Below are 19,654 nucleotides of genomic sequence, written 5' to 3' on the forward strand. Positions count from 1 at the left end.
TCTTCCTTTAATGTATGTACATCCTGTCCAGGTCAGCTGAGGGCCCAGCTCTGGCCCTAATGTGAGCTTTCTCTCCTCTCATTAGGGTTCAGGACCCTGAGAGGTCCTGGACTGCTTTTTCTCTAGAGATAGGATGGAGCTTTGCAGGACATCTTACCCTCCCTTAGAGGGCTTCCTGGAAGAGGAACTAGCCAGACCCGGGCCCCTCTGATCCTCTCAAATGGTGCAGCCACTCCTGCCACCAGAAAATAGTCACTTTGCCAAGCTGCTAATGGGGTGAGGGCGAGAGCGACTACTGCAGCCTTCTGTGGATGAGCAGGGTTGGCTGGAACAATATGCTCTATTAAGCTGACGTCTTTTATGGTCTGGGCTGATTGTCCCAGATAAATAGCAAGCTTTTTAGTATTCCTGAGATTTCCTATTTGTTTATGGGGCTGGCAGAGAGAGCTCTTTGAAGGGAACTGAAGACCAGTTTTAGGGACCGATTGAAAATTGCTGGCATCCTGAACAACTCCAGGAGATCAGGATTCGACTGGAGTGGTCACAGACAGACTCATTTCTGAGGGTCCGCTAACAAACGCTTCCTAGGCTGCTGGCTGAAGGCGCTGGCAACGTGATTCTCCGGGACCCTCTACCTCATCCTGGAGACTTGTGTTATTGTCCCCATTGAACAGATGAGAAAATGGAGGCCACTCTGCTGGTGACTGGCAGAGTGGCACTTGAACCAGGAATTTTTTACTGTAAATCTTGGGTCCTCTCCTCTAACCAAGACTGGGATTAAACTCAGAGTGGTGGGTACCAGCTAGGGGCCTGGGGGTAGGGGGCAGGGATTGTTCTGGGGGCTGCTATTTAGAGAGACAGCACATGAGGCGGAGCTGAGTATCAGAAAACCTGGGTTTTGGCCCCGGCTCAGCTACTCATGGCAGTGTGACTTTGGCTAAGGGATGACTCAATTTCCCCATGTGTAAAATGAGGAATTGGGCTTATGTTCTATAATGTGACTTGTAACTCTTGCATTTGACAGTTCTGTGTGAGTGCTGGGTAGATGGTCAAGAAGCTCTCAAGCTTCTACTGGTTTTGGGTCAAAGAGAGAGATAAATAGGTTGGTCTTAGGAGGTGCTGAGACCCCCTAAGTGAAGGGGTGCTGGGGAGGAAAGGCAGAGGCATGTTTGGGGGTGGGGATTCAGGGAGAAGGATTTTTCTAGGCTCAGGAAGCCAACGTTTCTGCCTCAGGGGCTGGGGGATCCTCTGCTCTGTGCCCGTCACATGGGACCATGGCCAAGTCATCTGTGAACCTCAGTTTCCTCATCTGTGGTTTGAGGTTCAGTGCTGAACAACACCTGGCAAACGCAAGTGCTTAATACATCATCTCCGTTTTCCCTTTAATTTAAGGTACAATCTCAGTGCATAGATAGCACGACCCTTGTTCAAATTCTGCATAAATGTCAGGGCGACACTTTCCTAAGACCATGTGTTCCCTTCACCCACTGCCACTCTACTGGTCTTTCTAGTTCTTTCTGCCGCGTAGCCTCAGTCTGTCCTGCTGCCCCGTTCCCTCGCAGGGTTACCTGAGCGAGTGTATGACTCGTGGCACGTCTTGGTGATCTGGGCTGCGAGCTCTCGGTAGTGAGCCCTCTTTTCCTCCTTGGCGTCCTCAGCACCGAGGGCGATCATGCCCCCGGAGAAACAGGCCAAGTGCCCCATCTTGTGGTCCAGAATGCCCCCTCGCCACTCAGCAATGTAGGTCAGCCCTCCAGGAGACACATTCAGCAAGTGGGTCTCTATTGCCTGGGAGCAAATGGGAATTGAGCAGAGAGAAGGGGTGCGGGAGGGTGCAGAGAAGGGAAGGAGAGGGTGGAACATGAATATTTTGGAGACAGCAGCAAACTCAGCTCTGCTGAGCTCTCCACCCCGGGCAAAGGAGGCTCGCTGACCTTGACCGGCAGCCGTTCCTGATGGGCAGGCGGGAGGTTCTGCCACTCGCCCAGCTGAGGCCTGGTGCCTGCTGGGGGCTTAGGCATAAGGAAGCTCTCCAAGGTGAATCTCTTATACTAATTTCTAAATCTTCTCCATACAAAAAAATTTTTTTTTAAATCTCTAAAAATTATTATCACCCATTATATCCTGTCTTAGGGAATCTTAACCTGAAGTCCAATTGGCCTGTGGATGGGCTTCAGGAGGTCCAGAATGCCCTAAAATTGTACATGACACTTTCGTGTATACTCGTTTTCATGGGACAAGGTCCATATGTTTCATCAGATTCTCAAAAACAAGCCAAGCATAAGGGCTGCAGTGCTCTCTACAGAAAAAGAGGTCAAATGGCTTGTCCCAGGTCACCTAGCCACACCAGGATTAGGACAAGGACTCCCAGAAGCCCAAGTGCCACTCTTCCACTACCCAAAGGTTGCTTTTTTTGATGGCAAAGCACTTGGAGAGCCCTCCCCTGTGGCCACAGGAAGTGATGCTGTTGGGGATGTTGGGGCTTTAGGTGTCAGGCCATCATACCCACCCCTCCTAACCCCCCACTTGCTGGTAGTCTCTGGTTGCCCTGGAGATGGAGATGATGGCAGCAGCCACCCACATAGCTGCAAGGCTGGACTTGATGGGCCCATGGATCCTGGTCCAGGCGGGGTCTCTGGGGCCAGGCTTCTGCCTACACTCTTGTCCTATCTATTCTCCCTCTGTACATAACGAACCTGACCATGTCTCGCGCCTGCTTAATGCCCTTCCGTGGTTTCCCAGCGCCCTCAGACCAAAGTCCAGCAGGGCCTCTGAGTTTCTTGAGGTTTAACCTGATGCCACGGACACAGCTCTCGGGTGCAGACTCGTTGGTTCAAACCCCGTCTCCACCGGTTCCAAGCTGGGCGGGTTTTGTGTTCTCTCTGTTCCTTCATCGTCTCATGTATACAATGGGGATGAGAGTATGAACCACTTCATAGGGGTGTGAGGATTAAATGAGATGTGTCTGCAGAGCTCAGCCTGTTTCTTAACATAGAGAGAGTCCTCAGTGAATGCTGGCTATTACAATTCCTCTACAGCCTGCCCCCTGCCGCTTTCTCCTGGCCCTGTCTCAGCCGTACTGGCCTCTTTTTATTCGTGCACCCCTCCCCCGATAAAATATTTCGAGAGCATCTCCTTGATGCCCGCGCTATGCTAGGTGCGGGGGATTGAGCCCCTCCGGACCTGCCTCAGGGAGCTTACCCATGAACGCTGACTCCCCAACAAAATCCAATATGCACGAGAATCAAAATTTGTGACCAACAGTTTGAACGAAGCAAATTGAGGAGATGGGACAGGGAAAAGCCTGGGGAGAGGGTCCTACTTTGCAGAGTGAGGTCAAAGAAAGTCTCTGCCACCAGCTGAGACATTCATAAAAGGCTGGGTTTTCTTTCTGCCTTAGGGTTTTGCCGGCTGCTTCTCCTTGCTGCTTCTGCACTTGCTCTGCTAACTCCAGCTTGGCCTTTGGGACTACTCCAGGATGCACTTCCTTGCAGAGGACACCCCAGTCCACACTGTTATCTTCCTACAGGGTGCTATTCCCACTTTGCATATCCGTATTTGTTTCTAATGGAATGTCTGTCTCTCTCCCAGTTCTCTGGGTGCCCTGTGATGGCAGAAGCCACCACCAGCAATCTCCAGCCAGGGCCTGACATACAGAAGGGACTCACACAAAATTCGCTACTTGACTGTTTTTTCCTTTTGCCTGTCCCGTAAGAACTGGGTTGGTGGGCTGGGTGCTGAACCCTCACTGAGCAGCAGAGGGGCAAGCTCTGATGACGGACCGGCCAGGACACCTGTTCCATGTGGGGAGGGGGCCTGGAGAGCTGCCTGCTGCTGGGCTGGGTCTGCTCTGGGCTGGGCCCTGGCTCAGGGCAGAGCGAGGGTCCATGCATTCCTAAGCATGCAGGTGTGGGGGAGGGGTGGCACAGCTAGATCAGGGTGCAGAAACCTGGTTCAGTTACCCACTGTAAGTAAACACGAGGAGGAGAACACAGACATGGGGGTGGGGGTGGGGGTGGCAGAGATCCCAGGAAGCCTCGCACTGCAGCTGGAAATCTGTACCTTCGAGTATGTCTCCCACAGGTTATTCTACCTGGGGTTAACGCCAGGCAAAGTAACTGTGGTAAAGAGGAAATGAGAGAGCAGTCTCTCTTTGAGGAGACAACTGAGACAAGCATATGCAAAGATGAAAAACAAAAGCAAAAAAACCCATGGCTTTCTAAAACTCTGAGCAAAACACGAGACAGCAGAGGCTGGCTACTGACTTGTAAAAAAGCTTAAATCACAGCAAAGAGCTGACTGAGAGCCAGAGACCTGGTTTGAAATGAATCCCAGCTCTGCAATTGAGAGTTGGGTGACTATGGGCAACTTATTTATTCTTCTGAAGACTCTTTTTCCTCAGCTGTAAAATGGGACTAATTCCTAGGCTGGTTTTGAGGCTATTCAGAGACTCTGGCTTCCTTTGCCTCTCGGAGGGGACTTTGAGCAAACCAGGCTCTTCTGTGGCAGCTGGTAGGTAAGTGGAGGCAGGAGCACTGGACCTGGAGTCAGTCAGACCGTGTTTGCTCTCTGACACTTGCTGCTGTGTGACCTGGGGACTTTCTGAGCCTCGGTTCCATCATCTGTCAGATGGGGGCTAAATAAGACAAGGTACTCAGTGCACCTCCCTGGAGGAGGCCAGAGTGACAGAAATCCCCTGTCTTTCCTGCCCCTCCTCTTGTGACCCTCAGGGGTTGCCCGGTCGGCCTACCCAAACCCCCCACACCCACCACAGCTAGACATTGGTCTAACCTGCACACTGAAGCTGCCCCTCCCCGACCCCTGCAGCTTTCCAGGCCGTTGCTTGGGGCACAGCGCAGAGGTTCTGATGTAACCTGGTTGGGGTGCAGCCTGGCCATCAGGACTTTATAGTGCCCCAAGTGACTTTTAACATGCCAGCAAGATTAAGAACCACCAGAACGTTCTTCAAAGTCCCAAACTTGACGTGGGCCCACCTCGTAACCAGGGTCAGAGACACTGTAGGCTGTTTACCAGGGAGATCAAGCGTGGGGGCAAAGCCAGCTCTCTTCTGTTCAATCAGTGTTTTCATAAAGTTCGCAGTTTGCTTAAGTAATTCATGGCTATGTCTTCCCTTGAAACCTCAACTATAGTGTGCCCCGTGGACAGGGAACCAGGCTGTTCCTTAACTGCATGTTTACTCTGCAAGGTACAGCAGCAAGGGCCTCTCCAGGTAGCACACCTGGACACCAGCCGAACGCTAATCCCAACAGGAGACAGGAGATGCTGGCTGCCTGCTAAGCTCAGCTGTAGACACTTGGGGTGGGCAGCGCTGAGCTGGACTGAGTTGAGACTGCAGTCCTAGGAGCTGCTTCATGACTGAGGTCTTGGTGCTGGGGCAGAGAAAACTTATCACCAAGCCCATAATTTAAAGGGTCCACAGCCCTGGAGGTCTGTTTCAATGTGCTTCCTTTAAGCACTACCATTGCTGGCCAGATTCATGTGATCAGAGATAGTTAGATATTATTCATCCATCTAACCAACCTCTTACAACCTCCATCCACCCATATCCACCTACCCATCCACGCTTCTACTCATTCACACACCCATTTATCCATCCGTCCTTCCGTTCATCTATTCAGAGCCAGGGAGACCTTGTTCTAGCTTTAGCTCTGCCAATTCTGTGCTCTGCGGCTTTGAGTAAGTGCTTTCTTCTCTCTGGGTCTTGGTTTCATTCCACATAAGAAGGAATAGGACCGGATGCTCCTCTGAAGGAGGCCCTGCCCAGCTTGGACGTGTTAATTGTCATCTCTGGTTTGGCAGGAAAATGGCTGAGGGTCTTGCTTTGGCAGCCTCCGGTGGGGGCTCCCAGCCTACCCTCTGGCTGTATTCTGGGCTCTGACACATCAGCTGAAGTATAGATACCATGATTTCTAAATCAGACTGCCTGCTGCTTCCTGTGAGACCTCAGACAAATGACTTCATCTTCTCGAGCTTGGGTTTTGCAACTGTGAAATGAGATGCTAACATGACTCTAATTTCAAGGTATTCAAGAAGAGTCATGAGATGCGATGTGCAAAGTGACTGGGGAAGGAACTGTCTTGTCATTCTTCTGGCCCGCTCGCTGTGGAAGAGGGGTGAGCAAGCCCCCGGCACGCAGGGGCCTGTGACGGCACCGATGGTGAACGACCAACTGACCACCCGTGAACAAGCCGGTGCTTGTCTTACCTCCAAGGCTTCGTAGTACATATCTTTAGCCTCCATATCTGTCTTGGCAGACATCAGCCAGGATTTGATCAAATATTCATAAAAACTGTCCCCGAGTCCTCCAACCGAGACGTGGTCTGTAAGGGGAAAGAGGACAGAACATCATCTCCATCTGCCGAGGCCGCCGGCAGGGCTAATGGAGCACATATCTTGCCCACCAGCCCTGGTGGTCCCCGGTGCTGTGTGTGGGTGGGAGCGAGCACTTAATCAGCAGCCTGCAAGCACTAGAAAAGAGGCTGAGAGAAAGACACAGTCTGCGACTCGGGGGACTCAGGGCAGTCTTGAATGCAATGGTCCTGCACAGAAGTGCACGGGCTCATCTGGGTGCTATAAATCATGTTGCTTTAGCAGGCCGAGGACGGCAGGGTCTCTGGTTATTAACTGTAAATGAGTTGCATTTCTTCAAAAAGATAATCTGGTAGCAGGAAGTTCAGAGATTTTTATTACCTGGTGACAAACATGGTAATTAATGCTGGGCAGGTTCATAAAAGGCCATGAAAAAGAGGAAGGAGAAATTTAATTTAGTTGGTCAGAGTACAGAGCCATTCTGGAAAAACTGAGTTTAAATTTAGCAAATTAGGATAAACGGAGTTCAAAAAAGCAGTGGTAGTACAAATTAGGTTTGAAGACCCCCTCTTTGCCCTGGTGGCAGCTGCCTGGAGCACCCATGGAGCAAGACCTCCGGGTTGTGGTTGAATGAGGAGGTGTCTCCACCCAGGGCTGTCTCTGGAGAAAGACAGGTTGACCAAGGAGCACTTAACAGTAGAAGTAAAACACAGAAAACACTCATATGCATTAAAAATTAACAATAGGGAAACATAAAGGCATCTGATGATATAACAAAAAGCAAATGATTCACTTAAGCAGAGAGACAGAGAGGAAGGTGAATGGGGGGTGTTAAGGTAGGGTGGGGGGAAATGGGAAGAATATTTTCAGCTCCTCTGGAGAAAGAAGGTAGAAAGAGAGGGAAAGTGGGTGGGGGGAAGAAAGAAAGAAATAGAGAGCACATGAACAGCTACCATTTACGGAGGGTCCACTGTGGGCTAGGAGCTTTCCTGTATTATTTATAACAATCTTCCCAAGAACCTTGCAAGGTAAACACATCAACCCCATTTCCCAGATGGGAAAACTGAGCGCAAACCTAAAAAGCTCATCCAAGGCCACAATGCTGGTAGAGCTCTCACTTTCTGTAGCTTTACACGGTCAACCTGAGAATGAAATCAAAGATGCATAGAGAACGGATAAGTACAAAGAGAGAAGAACCGGAAGTTGGAAGGTAAAGACGGGTAGGGACCGGGAAAGGAGGGCTGAGAGGGCTCCACAGTAAACCAGTCCTTCTGGCCCCTCCATAAACAAATCCTGGCCAGCAAGGTTTCAGGAATCGAACATGCGCTTACAAAAATTGGAACAGACCAGATAAAGCCCGAGTCTTGGGGAGGAGGGGGTGGGGTCAGTGTGGGCTGGACTTTGCTAGTGAAGAGGGAAGAGACAACTAGCATGGCGTACCCCCTCACCCCCTATTCCTAAGTGGAGGGCATGGCTTGGGCAAGCACAAGAGGGGGCAGGGATATGCCAGGCCCAGCATGTTGATGGTGTGTCCACGGCTGGAGCAGGAGGTCTGTGCAGAGCAGGGGTGGGGCAAGGCTGAAATTCAAACTGAGTGGGCCTCTGCCTAGAGCCCTCTGACAGCCGGCAGCCCACAGCAGGGGCCCTGGCTCACAGGTACGCAACTGTCATCTCCACACTCATCTCCTAGCCCTGCCTCCCCTCGTGGGTTTCTCCTCCACCCCAAACACTCCCAGCTCCCAGCCTCCCCCACACCATTATTTCAGCCTTCACCTTCCACTGGGAATGCCCCTTCCCACCTTGCACGGCTAACACTTGCTCACTGCTACACCTCGGAATCAGGCATTCCCTCCTCAGAAAGGCTTTCTTCAATGTTCCCATAAACCCCCTCACAGTCCCTTCCCGCAGGGTGACCATGAGGAGTGAGTGAGATAAGGCACGGGCCCCATCTGGCCCAGTGCGCCTCACGTGGGGAGGGCTCAGTGGAAGCCACCTTGCCACCGCTGGGTGTGTGCCTGTCATCGGCTGCTCCTGAGGCTGTTGTAAGAATCCGTTTGTGGATCTGCCTCTCCGACTAGGCTGTGGGCTCTTTGTGGCGAGGGACTGTGTGTGACTCATATTTTACGTCCAGTACCTGTATGGCACGCAGCAGACTCCCAGTAAATCCTGAACAAGTGAAAGAAAGGTAGGTTTGAGCTAACTGGGATGGCCTCGAATGCCAAGCCAAAGAGTCTGGACTTCATCATGTGATTGCCATGTGTGTGTGTGTGTGTGTGTGTGTGTGTAAAATGCAATCTGACTCATATTTTACGTCCAGTACCTGTATGGCACGCAGCAGACTCCCAGTAAATCCTGAACAAGTGAAAGAAAGGTAAGTTTGAGCTAACTGGGATGGCCTCGAATGCCAAGCCAAAGAGTTTGGACTTCATCATGTGATTACTGTGTGTGTGTGTGTATGTGTGTGTAAGAGAGAGAGAGAGAGAGAGAGAGAGAGAGAGAGAGAGAGAGAGAGACATGGTCAAGGACTTCACCTGGAAGGTGTGTACGGGGGAGGGGAGCCAAGTCGCCAGGAGTTCCACAGACAACTGAGACATAACACCCTCTTGGGCGTGTGTGTGGTCTCTCAGGGGACCTTGACTGACATGGACAGTTCTCACTTGGAGGTCCCATTGCTTTCTAGCTCCTGCATGTGTGGAATCTTCCCCAGCACTGCGTGATAGCACAGGAGTGGGAATCAGAAGACGTGAAATCTGCCCTTAGCTTGGTACAAGCCATTTTCCCCTGTGGGCCCTCAGTCTTCTGATGTAAAATGCAAAAGGGGAGCACGAGTTGGTGGCCATGAGCCTTAGAACAGAAATTGGTTCCCGTTTTCTGATTGTGTCAACGCTCTCATCACACTCAGCAGCAGGAGGCAGCCACCCTACAAGCCGGGGAACTGGCCGGCAGGAAAGTATCATGGACTGGGAGAGGCTGCCAGCCTGGGGCTAAGGGGCAGTTCATGTTCCCATTGGGAAGAATCTTACTGGAAGATTCTCTCCCACTGGGGAGAATCTAGACCTGACACTTCTCTCCCACTGACCAAAGAGTGGGATTCAGGCAGTGGACAAGGAGGACAGGCCACTCCAGGGCCAAGCTGGAGGGCTGGCTATTCTCTGAGCTCGAAGTGGCTCTGCTAAGTTGGTGCCAGCAGGAGCCCAGCGGACTTCTCCTGGCTGTCAGGTGCTGGTGGCAGGATATCTTGGCCTCCCGTTGCCCTGAAGCTCAGCTTCAAGCAGGACCGGGGAGCAGCTAAGAGCAGACGCCTGGGATTGGGACAAAGCGCCAGCTCCTCCTCCACCTCTCGAAGCTGCAATTTCTGTGGCCGTCAATGGGCTACACAGAGGAGTCAAGGAGAGAAAGAAATGTGAACGTACTTAGCTCATGCAAGTTGGAAATGTCATCATCTGGAAAAATACACAAGCACCAAAAAAAGCCCAGAGGAAACCGCAGAAAACCTGAGATAATCCCAGGTGCCAACGCCGGGGAAGGGGGACGGCAGACACCCAGACGGGTAGGGTGGCGTCATAACCCTCCCTCTGCTCTTTACCTGGCCGCAGATTCATATTTTATTAATATGAAACAATTTTTCGCATGTGACTGACTTTGCCCAGCCCTGTGACCCCTGGTGCAGCCTGAAAAAAAATTATGCTTTTCAGCGGGGGTTTTGCCGTAATTAGCCAAGGTAGCTGTTCCTGCGGGAAAGCCACACCCTTCTCCTTTTTATGGGTTTTGCCGCACTGTCCTGGAGCAGACCAGGCCAGCAGCGGGGCAGTTCATCCCTTTGCCCAGTCGGGCCTTGCAATTAAAGGCAGTAACAGTTATTGAATTGTCTCTTGCCGGGGCCACGATTTGCAATTCGAACCTTCATTTTATCCTCAAACTCTTGGATTTAGCAGTGTGGTTAGTTAAAAATATTTGGCATTTCTATAAGTGGTTTTTGCAGGAGGGCACGTGGGAGTGAGTGGGGTCATTACTGGGGACACATCCTGGGTTGAATTCTCTGGGGCCCCTGGACCTGCTCATCATAGAGACTCGGGGTGGGAAGGACGAGGCCTCTGCGGTGTCTACGCGACACCCCTGCCGGGCCCTGCCTCCATACTGTCACTGATGGGTGCACTTACCTTATGGGACAACCCACATCATCCCTGGCGGAAGAACTGAGATCTGTTTCCTGCAGCTTTTGATCAGGACTCCCACACCCTTCCACGGTACCCAAAGACCTCATCTTGAGCTCTTCTCCCATTTTGCAAGAGAGGAAACCAAGGCTCAAAGAGATAAAATGAACTACACCCCAGCCATGCAGTAATTAGACTCATGTCTACTTGGGTCCTGAGCCCTTGCTGACGCCATAACAACTGAGGCTGGGAGTGGGGGGAATGAGGGAAGGGAGAGTGGTCCTTGTTTGAGCCGAGAGGGTGGGGGCTCTGGGAAGGTCTCGAGCAAGGCCTGTGGAACCTCCTGCTACCACTTTGTGCTAAGACCACATGACCAGGTCCTTGGTCAAGGGGGCAAGGTGGAGCAGGGCTTTTCAACAGGAGTGCAATGTCAGGGGCCTGGGAGACTTTCAACACTCTCCTACCTGAGTGTGCCCCCAAGCCCCATTCTGTTTCAATAGGTGGAGCTAGGGGCTGTGAATGAGGCTCCATGGGTGACCAGGTGACTGACAACTGCCTGGTTGAAAAACAAGCCTCTGAACAGAGAACAGCAGGAAATCCTGGGACCAATTGCTGTAGGTGTAAGATTCAGCAGCGAAATCATTGTTTTTATATTGCTGTATAGTTAGGCTCTGCTTAAAATTAAAAAAATAAAAATTAAAGTTGGAGTCCAGATCAAAGGGTCTGGACTCTCTTGGAGCCTCTTCTGGAGTAGACAGTTCTGGAACATTCCTGAAAGGTTGGGGATGATGAAAGGAGGCTTCAGCAGGTACCACAGAGATGGAAGGCTGTGGCCTGGCCAGTGTGAGGGGCATGCACAGGGCAAGCAAGGCCTTACTAGCTGACAGCCATCGCCTCCTTCACAATAGCAGTGACAACCATAATGAAAACTCCCCAAGCTGCCCTGCAGGGCGGTGGTTCCAGGAGCACTGATCGAGTGCCTCGTTGGTATGTGGCTCTGATAAATGCATCACTCCTCACTAGGCTCAGGTGCCCAGCATGGGGCTGGGCAGGGCAGCTGGGCAGGAACCAGTTGCAGGAGGGGCAGCAGCATCTCCGTACTCACGTTGCATCCAGTTCCCGCTCACGGGACTGAGGAAGTTGGGGTAGAGGCCAAACGGCTTATCGATCTTCCTGAGGACCTTTCGAATGTGCCTGACCTGCCAAGAGATGGACACCAGGCGCATCTTCACTTTCCCGAAGAAGTCGGCTCACTCCCAGCCCGCCAACAAGATCCACAGAGGAAACAAACCAGCAGCAGGCTCCAACCCAGAGCTGGTGGGATGGCCTTGACCTTGTACCCACACATGGGCCGGCAGGACATGGCCGCGGTGGGGCCTGACATATCACCTCTGCACTGACTACTCTGCCTGGGGTCTGCCAGGCGGAACCACCACCCCACCCCGCCCCCCCACCCTCACCTCACTCCCTCCTCATTGTGTGTCACTTTTGGGGAAGGGTCTTTTTAGGAGTGGGGATTAATATAAGTGAAAGTAGCTGTTTTGTAAGCGCTAGGTAAAATTGCCTTTTTAATAGGTTGGAAATGGTCAAATATTGGCAACTTTATGTGGTTGAACCTGGTAATATGTTATTGTATCTGACACTGCAGGAACATTGCAGAGGAGAGGCCTGGGCTCCTCAGTATCCCCATGTCCTCACAGGCATCTCAGGATTTTAAAAACAACAGCTGATAACATTTCTCAATTCCTCGGAGCCAGACCCGTTATACACATTATCTCCAACCATTAGAACACTATAATTATCTCAGTCTCACAGACAAGACACCTGAATCTTAGAGAGATTCAGGTGACTTGCCTGTGGCCACCCAGTACGCAGAGTGGCAGAGTCAGGATATGAATCAGGTCTTTTGTGACCACACGGAGCAGCCCCTGGGTCCAACAGCAACGGAGCAGGAGGAAGCTGGATTTGCAACCTTTGGGGCGACAAAGGGCGAAGGCGGCTTTGGGCTTCAGGAGTGGGAAGGCTTTATCCCTCAGGGTCTGCGCTCTGGCAGTGCAGGAAATTCTCCCAGCACAGAATCTGCCGGGAGAGAAAGGCCCCAGGGGACCATACTATATCATGCTCACAGATTTATCTACAAGGCAGGAGCAGGGAGAGCAGCCTTTTAGCTGTCAGACCTCTCTTTCCAAGGGACAGCATTTGCTTTGCCACATCAGATTTCATATCCATTTATGTTAATGGAGTCCATTATGGGGGACAGGGACGTGCTTGTACCTGACTTATTCTCAACTGTCCTGGTGGTGAGCAGTGAAGCAGGCTAAATTAGCTCCCCTGGAGGGTGCGGGCGCTTCTAGAATTTGGGCCAATTTGTTGACTGCCAATAATCGCCTCTGTGGGAGGCATGACTGGGGGTTGAAAATAGCTGGAGAATATAAATGTAGAGAGAGACAGAGAGACAGAAGGGTGGGTGGGGCTCTAAGAGAGAAACCCCGAAGCTTGCTGTACTCATCTGTCTTGAAAGAGCATGGGCTTCAGAGCCAAAAAATCCTGGACTTGAATCTTGGCTTCATCACTTTCCAGATGGATGACCGGGGACAAGTGACTTAACCTCTCTGAGCCTCAGTTTCCTCCTCTGTAAAATGGGGATGACAGGAAGACCCAGCACATAGCGCTGTTGGGAGGGTCAGGGACACTACAGGTGCACAGCGCATAGGTAGCTCTTATCTCCAGATGTGCCAGTGACTAGAGAGAGCTGCCCGTCCCTCTCCATTCTGAGCTGGCCACAATCTTCCTGGAGGAGTTGGCTCAAGGGCAATAGAAACTGGGGGGCCTGCGGGGAGGGAGGGTGTGGAGGTGGGACCATTGGGAAGGGGAACCTGCAAGGTGGGGCGTCACAGGGCGGCAGAGTCCTCTCCATACAAGGAGAAGATTCTGAAGGTCTGACAATGTGATGAGCAGTAGTGAGCTCCAAGGTAGCGGAAGTGATCAAGGGGTTGAAAAGCTCTTTTTGAGCATTTTCTCAAGAATGCGTGGGTGGATTCCCACATCGAATAAGCAGTGGTCCTAAACCTGGTGTCAAAAAGCAAATGGGTGCTGATTAAAAACTCAAATTCCTGGGCTTGGGGCGAAGCCCAGAGATCCGTTTCCTCACAGGTGTGCCAGGTGATGCTTTGAGGCTGGTTGGCTGGCACGAGGCTGGGAGCCACTGGGTAGAGAGTGCGTCCCTGAGCTCCCAGCTCCCATGGCATGCTAAGAGGCTAACGTTAGGGGGAAGGGAAGGCTTCGGAGTGGGGGCTTTGGGTTCTGGAAGGGCGGGGCTTCTCTTCCCCAGGCAGGACTCAGGAAGGGACAACTAATGGAGCCTGAGCACCATCTGAGGGTGGCATGTTTACACTTCCCTTCTTTGGGTTTAGAGTTAGAGCCATGGGGGCACTTCCAGGCAGTGGGACTGCCAAGGGCTGCGACACGGAGGAACCGCTCCTTCTGAAGGGCTTCCCGGAAGGAGTTACGAGCAGCTGTCAGGATGGACGACAGCGTGGACACTATCTCTCAGCTCCTCTTGCATCCTGAGCTAGCTTGGTAACAGTGAGAAGGAACAGACGTGCGCCTCTGCTGTGGAGTGAAATCGCTTTGCCAGCCTGCTGACAGCACAAGCTAGACGGGCATCTGGAAGGAAAAGGCAGGCAGATCTCGCACGAGAAAGTTAAATGTCTTTGGAAAGGGGACTTTTGCACTGGGTGGCCAATTCCTGCCAAAGCGAGCTGGTGCCTCGATTTCAGCTGTTGCACTTCCTCCAGATTTCACATATGCGTGGTTGCCACGGAGCTGACAGAGCAGTGAGAACCTTCTCCCAGGCAGCTTCGTCTCTTCCCTGCTCTCTGTAGGACCCTGACTACTCGCCCTCCCTGCCGCCTGGGATCGGGGACAATCAAGTCTTCCACAAGGAACCATTAGTGAGACTTCTGGGTTCACCACTCACCCCTACGGTGATCTGTGATCCACTGCTCTGTGGCCTGGGACAGGCTGAATGAATGCCTATCCTCCTGCTTTCTGTGAGGAGGAGAGGAAGGAGCCATTTGGGAAGGGAGCAGGAAGGACTTGCCTTTTCAGCGAAGACCTGGTTGCCAGAGAGCTCGGTGAGGTGTAGGAACTCCAAGTGCAGGGATCCAAACTCCGCCAGGATGCTGCTGCTCCCGGCCATGGCCCAGCCCCAGCTCCTGTTGGAGCCACTGAAAAGACAGAAGCAGCTGCTGTCAGCTGGCTCCTCTGGGAGAGTAAAGTGACTGCTTAGTGGGGGGCGGGGGGAGGGACACTGACCCAGGAGCTTTCAATGCAATCTCAGTTCATCTTCCCTGGAGCTCCGTACCATAGCAGCCCCATTTTGCTGATGAGGACACTGAGGTCGGTGGGATGAAGTGACCTGCTGAAGGTCGTTTGAACCTAGGCCTGTCTGACTCGCAACATTCTTTGTTTCTATCACCAAGAAGTCCCTGTAAGACTTGTGGGCTTGAGAAGGACAGCTGCAGAGCTGTCTTGGTGGCCAAGACCTGGCACATGCGTTGCGCTAAATTTATAGGTGATACCGATAATGCTGTCAGGGACCCTAAAGACCCCACCGACCCTTATTTCTGCCCTCTAGCCAAACTGCTCACAGTCCATGGCGCTGGACGTGGAGGGTAAGCAGTTCTGTGGCCGGGGTCTGAACGGGGCCAGATAAATGGTAGGGACCCCATGTCGCCCTTTTTCTCTCCCTAACACTGTCAGTGCTGCCCAAAGACACCCAATGGCCCCCTCCTGGAACGCACACCGGACAGGCAGGTGGCTCTGGTATGAACACACACCTGGGGTTGCCAGACCCTGAGGAAGCCGAGGTTCTGAATAAGAGAGGCAGGGGCTCTCGGAGCAAAGATTCCTCACCCCTTAACCACGCGCTTCCCACGAACACCTTCGACAAAGTCAAATTAGTTATTACTAGTATGGCCCTGCCGCCTCACAGGAGAAGGCTGTCAGGTAACCTCTTCTTGTACTGAGTGCTTTCAAGGGAGAAGAGGGCAGGGCCACAGATAACCCTCCCACTGCCCCCTTTACAGATGAGGCAAACAAGGCACAGGACTGTGATGTCACCCCCCTGAGATCACACAGCAAGTGGAGCAGCTGGGACCCAAAGCTGCTCTGATGCCAGAGCTTGTCCTAACTACTGTGCAGCGGCTTCAATTTCAATTATTTAATAATAAGCAGGGACACTGCCTTTCCGGGTGCTTTTACATATGGTCTCCCTGGGATCCGCAGCCAGGAGATGCAGGGTCCACTGTGTGAGCTGAGAGGCCTCAGGCAAACCATGCCTCCGTGTGTGCCTTAGTTTCTGCACCTGATAAATCGGGTAAAGCTACTACCTCCCAGCCTCCATCCTAGGGCTTTTGTGGGGATCGAGAGAGGAGGAAGGTGCAGCGTGGGGGTGGCCCTGGGCGAGCAGCTTCTTCTCCCTGTGTTTCCTCATATGTATCATGATGATCTTTTCTACTGGACATTTAGGACAACTAGGGGGACAGGGCTCTACCTCCCTCTGCAGGAGACTGGAGGACATGGGGTGGGAACAGAGCAGGCCGGAGTGAGCTCTCCATCTGTAGGAGCCCCGAGGTGCAGTTAGTGTGGGGCGGGCTGCGGGGGGTGTCTGCGAAGCCCCTCTGCTTCCTTTCTGTGATGGCTCTGGCTCTCCAGGAACTGGTCTCTGTCTGTCCCTCTTTCCCCCAGGAGCAGGACCTAGGAAGCAGGTGTGGGCCTGGGAGGTCATGGTTTGCCACCTGAGGGGTAGTGCTTTTCCTGGGGATCCCCTTCTCCTTCTAAACTTCTGGGGAAGTTGGGAAACTCACTAGTCTCCCCGCTTCCAGAAACAGATGGAGGACCTATGTTTTAGGGTCTTTTGGGGGCAGGTGACTTCAATAAACATAAAGACGACCACTGGTCTCGTCTTCCTGTCTCCACTTCCTCGGGTATTTCCTGACATGGGGGCGGGGAGGGATGGGTTCCATAGAGAGGGGAAACTTGTCTCCTGGATAATAAATAAAACAGCTTCCGTTTATTGAACTGCTACAGATGGCAGACACTGGGTCAAGCTGTTTATATCATTATTTCATTTAAAGCCCACAAGATAAAGCCTCATTAATTCCAATATGTGAAGGAGGAAACTGAGGCTCAGAGAGGGAAGTGAGTTGTCGAAGGTCAGAGCCAGCAGGTGGTGGAGGTGGGATTCAGACTGAGATGTGCTGGCCATGTCCCTAAGGGGGTCTCCCACCCAGATGGCCCCACATCAACCCAGGCTTTGACGCCTGCCTGTCTTTCTTCCCAAGCGAGACTTCTCTCTCCAGCTTGTGATCTCAGTGGGTAGAAGGTTTCCTGGATAATTGATACTTCCTGCCCTTGCAGAGAAATTCAAGGTAAAAAAAAAAAAAGCCACCAGACACCAGCCACCCAGCCGTCTTTTGTTCTCCTTTTTCCCCACACAAGCCTCTCCTTCCTCTCCTCCTCCCTCCAAAGCTCACCCTCCCAAGCGGGCCTCCGGGAGTGGAGCCGCCCTGGCAGACGGGCTGTGCCAGCCAGGGCAGAGGCGAGCAGTGGGCAGGAGCCTTCATCTCTCCTGCTTGTCTTCAAGTGCCAGCTTCCCCAGTTCCCAGCTGGGTGACCTCAGGCAGGTCGTGGTTAATTTCTCTAGACCTCAGTTTCTTCATCTGTTAAATGAGGGTACCCGCACCTCATAGAGTTATTGTACAAATTACGCATGTAATTACTGTCATTTTGTCATTATGTAAGGATGCACATGTAAATGATATGTTGAGTTATTAAGCTCCTGATGTGTGGCAGCTGTGGCATCTTATTTTATCTTCATTTCTAGCTTCAGAGGGTAGATTCCATGACCCTCATTTCATAGGTGAAGATACTCAAGCTCAGAGTGGGGGAGACACTTTTCCCCAAGGTCACACAGTAAGTGATAAAGCTGGTCGAGCTGAATCTGAATCCAAATCCTTGGTACTTGGTGCCCCAAATACCTCTTATCTGGACAGCAGCCAGAGACCAGGAGGTCCTCTGATCAGCCCTGTGAGGCAATGGGCTAATGGGAGCTCTGCACCCCGCTCCCCTCCCAGGCTTTGACGCCCGTCAGTGGGCCTGCATCCTGCGTTCTCTTCCACAATGCCCCTTCGGAGCCTGGCAGAAGCTTCTATGCGTGTGCGTGCCTGTGTGTGCACTCCCGTGTGTGGTGTAATTGTTAACTGGAGCCAGACCGATCTGGATTCTGACTCTAACTTTGCTTTGCTGCTATGTGACCTTGAGTAAGTTACTTCACCTCTCTGAGCCTTAGTTTTTTCACTAGCGAAACGGGGTCCAGGTGGTTGTTGTGAGGTTGAAAAGAGAGAATCTATGTGACGTGCTTGCATCGTGCCTAGCATACAATGAATGCTCAGTAAACAGCAGCCACGATTAAGATGTGTACCTCGGTGTGGGTATGCGTATGGAAATGCACATGTGTGTGTGTGAATGTGCGCACATATGTACGGATGAGGGTGTATGTGTGACAAGGGCGAGCTTGTGTATCTGAGCCTTAATGATTTGGATGGGTGGCAGTAGGGCGTCCTGTATATGTGCGTGAGAACAAGGAGAGAGAGTGAGTCAGCTGCAGAGGTCCTTGGACTGGCCACTGCCACTCTCTCAGATAGCCTAGTGCTCCCTTCAGGTCACAGGTCACAGCTGCCCCTGCCTCTGCCTCCCAGGCCAGCCACACAGACACACCTCCCATCAGGGAGGAGGAGCAGTCACTGCTCACTCGGGAACCACCTTCCCTCAGGGTCCTCCTCACTGTCAGTTTTGGGGCAGGGCCTAGTTATCTACCTCTCCTTCTGGGGCTGACAGCCAGCCCTGCCCAGAACGGGGGCAGCAGTGGGTGGCCCAGCCCTCCACCCCCAGCAGGCCCTCCAAAGAGCAAAGTTAGTGCTCTGGGGGCTGTATACATCCCCGGGGTTCTCCCTGTGGAACAGGAGGCCTTTAGCAACTGACTTTTACCTAGAAAATGGAAGTGGGGCGTTGCCAGGAAATATGCATATGTAAACATGAGTGCATGGCCCTGGCAGAATGCAAACAGCCTAAAATTACATACGCTTCCTGAATTGGAAATGGCAGGATCTATGATGGATCAGGTCCGGACTCTGAGGGACAAGGGTAAGGCAGCCAGCCAGGGCTGTGGCGTGGGGTTCAGGGCGCACAGTGCCTTGCACAGAGGAGGAAGGGATGCCTGAGCTGGGGTTCCATCCCTGATCCTGGGCAAGGAGGCCTGAGAAGCTGGAACCAGAAGAGGGAGCTGGAAAGACAGCATGTTTGTGTCTCGGCTCCACGACAGCTGGCTGTGTCCCTCCAGGCTCAGTGTTTGTGGAAGAAGAATTGGAGCAGACATCCAAGTGTCCAGCTCTGAGGAGTCAACCTTGGCACCAAGAATGGGATTCGATTGGCCCTGAGGGGCCCTCCCTGGCCCATGGTGAGATTTAACTTAAGTGCAGTCACGCCCCAGGAATTCTTTCTGACCACAGAGGACAGCAGGTGAAGATGCCAAGTTCCCTCTTCTCTGCAAGGCCCAGGAGAGGGTGCTGAAGTGATTTAGGCCAACATGAGGGCCAGGACAGAGAGGGAGCCAGGGACACTCGCTCACCAGGAACCAGGGCGCCCGCCTCCCCTCCAGCATCCTCCTCCCCACCAGGAAGCTGGCTGGAGCTATGTTAGATTGAGAGCCCCGAGATAAGAAATCACCTCAGGAGATGGAAAAGGGAAGCCCAACACAATGGAAATATTATAGCTTTCTTCCCAGGCCTGGGGCTGTAGGAGGGCGTGAAGGGTGGTCCCGGGGGCTCCCTGGGTGCCTCCTACAAGGTCTCCCAGGGACCTTGGGTCTGCTAAGCGCAGCACAGGGGCAGCTGGGCTCCTGTCTGCGAGCTGGCCAGGCAGGCCTTAAGTGCAGAGCTTTCAGACTGATCCTAACAAAATGGCTTTAAATCTTAGCCCTATTACCTATTAGACCTCGGGCGAGTTCCTTCATTTCTCTGAGACTCTGTTTTAATAATGGGAATAATACAAATACAAATACCTCAAAGTTTTGCTGTGAGCAGTAAGTTAGTGAGGCAACGTATGGC

General features: G+C 52.4%; 1 protein-coding gene across 1 annotated transcript in view; it reads right to left on the reverse strand.

Annotated features, from left to right (window-relative positions):
- Nucleotides 1-19,654, reverse strand: part of MAN1C1 (mannosidase alpha class 1C member 1) — a 130,022-nt gene that overhangs the window by 4,203 nt on the left and 106,165 nt on the right. Inside the window, 4 exon segments of the mRNA XM_006924411.3 lie at nt 1,569-1,788; nt 6,226-6,341; nt 11,590-11,683; nt 14,587-14,713. Coding sequence (XP_006924473.1) covers nt 1,569-1,788; nt 6,226-6,341; nt 11,590-11,683; nt 14,587-14,713 — 557 coding nt within the window.

This window comes from Pteropus alecto, unplaced genomic scaffold, assembly GCF_000325575.1.
Source record: "Pteropus alecto unplaced genomic scaffold, ASM32557v1 scaffold39, whole genome shotgun sequence".
Lineage (NCBI taxonomy): Eukaryota > Metazoa > Chordata > Mammalia > Chiroptera > Pteropodidae > Pteropus > Pteropus alecto.